We start from the raw sequence: 6472 nt of genomic DNA, 5'->3' as shown, positions 1-6472 counted from the left end.
TCACAAGGAATCTTCTGGTCAGGTTTACATCTTGTTTTTAAATGTATGTACAACAATAGCTATATTTAAGGGATTGCTCTTCTCAGCAGAAGTATTTACATACATTTTGACATCTGCAGCCAGTTGAAAGGGATAATGATTGTTTTATGACTTAAATATCCACAGCCAAAGGAACATTCAGGAAGCCAATCTGACAGTTTGGTCCTGACACTGCCAAGAATGGAGACTTTGTGGTGCAGCTGAGCTGGGACCATGTTCACACTTAGCTCACATCTGCACAGTAAGTGCAAAGTATGATCAAAATAGCCTTTCAGGACTATCTTCTGCCTAAATATTCCTGGGATCCAACAAATGGCTGAGGAAACAATGCAGTGTGTTCCCTCAAACATGCCTGGGAGGCTTCAGACCTGTGTCTCAGATCACTCTGATAACAAGCAGTGGGGACAGAGGACACGACTGATAGAGAGAGACAATGTGGTAGATTATGAAAGGGATTGGGAAGAGGATGGAAAGAAAAGGTGTTTAACTATGAGATCCTAAAATACTTCTCTGCAGGACTTGACTCAGCCAGAAAGAACAGGGAGGACATGCAGACTCAGCCTGTGAGAGCAGACACTGTCCCATGGCTCCTAAAGCTGCTTCAACTGGCTGTGACTGAAGAAGCATTTTGAGACAGAGAGTGGTAAGGAAAACTAGGGAAGTTCCTCTCTAAGTACATGGGAGAAGGGAGGAAATGGCATAGTGAAAATTTCCACACACAGAATGATGTACTGAAGTTAGATTAGAATCCTTCTATGAACTCAATATCATGGAATCATAGAATCAACTAGGTTTGAAAAGACCTCAAAGATCATCTAGCCCAACCCTACTGTGGCTAATATATGACAGAAGAGATATTCTAGAATGTACAGCTTTAAAACTGATCAAGGAACATCGCTTTTGCCATACCCCACAGCTATGGGCTCTGGAACTCACTTCCACATCTGGAGTTCAAGGAAAGACAGTTTCAAGACAGCTGTACATGTGCCTGGATAAGAATACCCGAAGAGGGGATCACAAATTGCTGTGGTATTTTACCTCACAGATACTGGAAACTTCACAGAAACTTCCTTTGGCACACCTGGGTTCTCCCTTTTCAGAAATGGAAGAGCAGGACAGCCCAATCACTGATTCAATGGAACAATTCCAATACTAATGAGGAGTCCGGAGGCAAAAGCAGCTTGCACTTGAGATTTGGGATACACGGAGGCCACCATGCTCTCTACAGAGTTCCCATGCTTATGCCAAACACAGATCTTCTCTCACAAGGTTGTTCTTTATTCAGGCTGGATAAAGTCTTGAGCAGCCTGGTCTGGTGGGAGCTGTGCAAATCACTAGACGATCTATAAGGTCCATTCCAACCCCTTAACATACTATGAAACTATGCATAACTTACCTCGGCCAAGAAAATGAAGCATCAGCCCCTGAGCCAGCAGCATCTGCCCAGTTCTCAGTGTGCAGCCCCAGCCACAGTCTGTGGTTAATGCAGAGCCCTTGATCTGGGGGAATTCCTCCCTGTACGTCAGCCATATCCTAGAGATAAAATCTTTACGGAACTCCTCAACATTTCCTGAAATCTCTGCACTGATTTTATCAAAATTGGACCCATCTGGAGAGAGTTCACCAGAGTCTGCAAGGCAAAGCACAGTTTAAGGTATAACTTGGCGTGGAACTTCTGTTCTTGGAAGGGAAGTAACAAAGCTATATATTCTGATAGAAAAACAGGGGAAATTTATAAAATAACAACTGCTTCAAGTACAAGAAAGGAAAACTGGATGGCAAATATAATAGAAAAAAAAGAGAGGAAGACTAAGGAAAGAGAAAAGCAGACATCACTGTGCCAGTGGTATCACTGACCTGCAAGGAGGCAACTTCTTAATTAAATGGTGAAACAGAGAGAGATTGTTAGAAAACTGCACACTGGAAAATGCTAACAAAGGCATTGGTGTAGTGACATCTTGTACAGGTATTGGCACTTCTTAAATCAGGAGTTTTTAGAAATGAAATCTCAAATTGATGAAGTGTAAATTGCAGCACTAATATTTACAGAGAGAACAAGGCTTCAGTGTAAAATCTGGCTAAAGCAGGAGGGGCTGCATTAGTTATTTTCTAAGCTTTTCATGTTTACATTCTGAGTTTGATTACTATTAATGAGAGGCTTTCTAGAAAGATTAAAAATGCATCCCCAGAGCTCCTGCTGAGCAAGACTGGAATGGGTGAAGTGCTCTGTACATACCCTCAGTTTTGAAGTGGTAACATTTTCCCAGCAGGAAGACTGGAGAGTTTCTGCTGAAGTAAGTTTTGGTTTTCAATACCCAACCTAAAACAGATGCAAAACAAATACAAATCTGTGACTGAAATATTCCAAAAGGAATTGCTAACAGCACCTGGTTAAGAGAAAAAGTACTGAAATTGGGTTTTGGCCTCATAAAAACCAAAAGGTTTAAGAGTTCTACCAAACACAGGTGAGAGTTCTGGTTTTAAAGTAATGACGTTACCTATATATCAATGTTAATACAATTGTCCTATACTGTGAAATTGTTAGGGTACAGAAATACTAAAGCTGAGCTCAAGTTGCTTGGTCTCTACTGGCAATATTTCTTACTGCATGGTTTGACTCTGAGGTTTTCAGCTCCTACAATAACACACAATAAGCTTCACATGTGACCAGTGAAAATCCAAGAAGAGCACTGCTTTTCCCATAGGATTAACTGAACTTACTTTAACACCTAATTAACTCGCAGATCTCAGCCACAAAAAGGGTATCCTAACATGCTACACAAATTCCAATTGCCACTTTTTAGGTTTGGACAATGTCCCACATAGTGGCTTTTTCACCCAAGTCTGAAACCTATGGTCTTTCACATCCTAAATCCATAGATTTTCCTGATCTTTTCCTATCACATACAGGCTACTATTCCACTTCAATCACATGAAAGCCTTAAAGAAAGTAGAATAAAGTATCTTGCCAGACATCTCCACGGCTCAGTTATGAAAATTAACAGCATTCATCAGAAACATGGTGGCAAATCTGAGCAATCTCAGTCCTGGAGGGAAGCAGAAAAACCAAGGACTAATTTGATTGCTCATAAACAAGTTACTGATGTTCAGTGTTCATTCTTACTGTGGAAAAGAATGTTACTCAAGGGTGTGAGGTAGATTGTTCAGCAGAGTTTTGTATCTCGCACATCATCCTATTTTTTTCCAGAAAAGCCCAAAAATCTTTGTGCAGATGATTCCATATTATCCCTGTTTAAGTCTATGCCGATCTAGTGTTACTTGCATAATATGTTCACTGTTTTCAAAATAAGTAGCTTAAAAAGAAATGATGCAAATTTATTTGCAAAATGAAAAGCTAAAGAAGTGGTTTAGGCCGTTTATATTATCAAAGGAAAAATAGTTTCAAGGGCCACAATGCAGTTTTATTGTTAACTAGCTATGTTTGTGCATTGTGATCCCACTCATGTCAACAACAAACATTCCAACCCTTCGAATAGAGACAGGATCCTACCACACACTGTCCCACTTACTGTATTTCATGTTGTGCCATGCAGACATGAACTTGGATTTTATCTTTTCCACTTCATCTGTCCCTGTGGCCTCCATATTCAAATCCTAGAGACAAAGCCATTGCTGTCCTGTAAGGCTTTTAGTTCTGCTCCTGGAAAACAAAGATACAACACTGGAAAACCAAACCCACAAACACATCCATGGGCACAGCATCCCTGACTCAGCTCCTTCAGCCCAACATGGCCAGGAACAGTAATCAACTCCATTACCAGGCACTGAGAAGCAATTCCCTGTTCCATGAGTAAGTGATAATTTAATCCCAAATATACACCAATAAAAGCATTGCACAAAGCCAAATAAAATGTAATGTTCCCCAACAGCTCTCCCTTGCACAACAAACTGCTCTAGAGCCCAGACCCTGTGCTGGCACAGCAGCACATTCACATAATCAGCAGTGAGGTGAGGAGCTATAGTGCATCTCACGGAACAGAGATGCTTTGCTGCTGAACAGAAGAAACACTTTATGGGTTAAAATCCACCACAGTGCAAAGTAATGCTGCAAAAATGCTTATAAATCTTCCAGTGGGGCTGGGAAGGAACGCACCTTTACTGGCTCTTTCTGAGCTGCAAGACAAGACATATTTCACCTTAAAGTAACCTAAATTGGTAATAATACAGAAAGAATACTTACTTTTATCCCTGTTTCTAAGAAGTCTGAGGAAATGAGACAGAATTCCCTCTGCAGCCCACTTGCCCCATTTGTAACAGCAAGTTTGCTACCCTGTTCACTGTGTGTATTCTGTCAGTGCTTCACTTTAAAATACTTATAAAGTTTTCTTGATGGTATTTGGTAGCCCAAACCCTTGCACAGACAGCTGAGAAATGAAGAGGTCCTGCTTGAACAGGAGCTCTTGTGGGACATCAAAAGTTGATCAGTAGTGGGACATCACTGCAACCTTCACTGGACTTTTAGCTCAATTCTGGTAACACCAAATGATGACATGAGCAAAAGTGAACTATGTCATTTAATTAATGAACTTGGGCCGGGAGACAACCTTCTTACACTAAAAGGAGAATCTAGAACTGTATTTACCTTTCCATGTGTTATTCCCCACTGAAGAGGGATCAAAAGCAAGACAAAGACTAAACTGTGTCACTTCTCTCCACTGGGAGCATATTTTAAGTAAAACCTAATCACTGACAGTGTAATTGAAGAGAGGGTGAAGATGTCAGAGCAACAATGTCTTCTGAGGGTGCTCATACAGATCCACTGCTTCTGGGATCTGCAGGCTGTGCCCAAACCACCCCTAGCACATTTCCCCACTATTCCATTGTATTACTTCATAAAGTTCTGTCAACAGCCTTTGGATAAAACAAGAAGCAACATCAGCTTACAACTGTGGGGGAAGACTAACTCTTTCTGCCAGTGAAAATAACCAATGGCTACAACCTTGCAATTCTGTGATCAGCCTTGTGTTGAGCCGGGGCTGTGTAGGGGAAGAGAAAGACAATTTCAGGTTGGGTTTTAACTTCCTGCTTTTTTTCCTCCTCTTTTTTTCTTTAGGAACAAAAAGGACAGATTGTATCAGCTCTAGATGGTAAGATGAACTTCTCCAGGAGGTGTGTTTGGTGCTGTTTGTGCTCACATGATCCATCAGCAACAGTCACTTATGCAGAGGCCACTGATTGCCTTAAAAGCCAATTCCTATAAAAGCTTCCCCTGGCTAAAATTAGAAATGAAACAAACTACAGTTCCCAAAGGGCCTGAAGGCAAAATTTTTTAACTCATTTTACTTTAGAAGACAATGGTCAACAGAGTACATTTATCTTTCCTCCAGTTACATTTCTTCCCTGGAATGATGCTAAAAGATGCAAAAAGGACTTCCAAGAGGAATGCCAACACAAACCAGGCACATTTATTCCACTGGAAAAATGCTAGCTCTTCCCATCAGTGTAAGAAGGCACCATTAAGAGGTCCACTGGAATTAATGGAACAGCACCAGGAGAAGGTCACAGGGAACACATTGTGTCCATTCAACCCCAATGGACACAATGATTAAATCTGAAGCTAATGGTTTTGTACCAAAGTTGTCTCACGTAAGAAGTTATCCAGAACATACACTACTGGGATGATATTCCTTCATGGAGCAGCAGGACACACCTCTGAATGAAACATGAAGCCCTGTCCTCTCAGACCCCCTTACCCGCTCTCCAAGGGAGGATTATTGCAGCCAGGCGGACGTTTATCAACAGTGATGGAACAAAAACAACATGAGGATTTGTTTGCTTTCATTAACAGCAGAAGAGCAACACAACCACAGTGGGAAGGATGAATGAAGCCTAAAGATGACTCTATTAATTAAGATTAGAGACCTTTTTGCTTTCCATTTCTACCTGGGAATAACCTGAACCAGCAGCAACGAAAGTCAGCGAAACCTGCATGGAACAACAGCAGCCAATAACACCTGGAGCTCATTTTTCAGGAGTTATCCCTCTCCAGCTGCAAACACATATTAACACAGTTAAAAACAACACTTTGAATCCATCATGTAAAGAAATACACACTATATATTTCTTTAAATCGTGAGCAATGCCAGAACACTTCACCCACCTAGCACCACAGCAAGGCAAGAGCTGTTCGTGCAGGAGCTGCTTCCTACTGCTGCTCCCAGCAGTGGGATCCAGAGCCCCTTCCCTCCCAGCTGGGGCAGTGGGATTCAGAGCCCCTTCCTACTCCTGCTCCCACCTGAGGCAGTGGATCCCGAGCCCCTTCCTACTGCTGCTCCCGGCCGGGACAGTGGGATCCAGAGCCCCCTCCTACTGCTGCTCCCAGCCTGGGCAGTGGATCCCAAGCCGGGGCAGTGGATCCCAAGATGCTTCCTACTCCTGCTCCCACCTGGGGCAGTGGATCCCGAGCCCCTTC

The 6472-nt window shown here is 42.2% G+C and overlaps 1 protein-coding gene across 1 annotated transcript in view; it reads right to left on the bottom strand.

Annotated features, from left to right (window-relative positions):
• The window catches only part of ATG4C (autophagy related 4C, cysteine peptidase), a 19473-nt gene extending 15770 nt beyond the window's left edge, over positions 1 to 3703 (bottom strand). The window contains exons 1-3 of the mRNA XM_009075963.1: positions 3570 to 3703; positions 2276 to 2359; positions 1436 to 1669 (exon numbers count right to left, since the gene is read on the bottom strand). Of these exons, the coding sequence (XP_009074211.1) occupies positions 1436 to 1669; positions 2276 to 2359; positions 3570 to 3645 (394 nt within the window). The 5' untranslated portion in view covers positions 3646 to 3703. The remainder of the gene's footprint in view (positions 1 to 1435; positions 1670 to 2275; positions 2360 to 3569) is intronic.
• Positions 3704 to 6472: the final 2769 nt, after the last annotated feature.

The sequence above is a fragment of the Acanthisitta chloris genome, unplaced genomic scaffold (assembly GCF_000695815.1).
Source record: "Acanthisitta chloris isolate BGI_N310 unplaced genomic scaffold, ASM69581v1 scaffold32755, whole genome shotgun sequence".
Taxonomy (NCBI): Eukaryota; Metazoa; Chordata; class Aves; order Passeriformes; family Acanthisittidae; genus Acanthisitta; species Acanthisitta chloris.
This window is presented reverse-complemented; position numbering and strand designations above follow the sequence as displayed.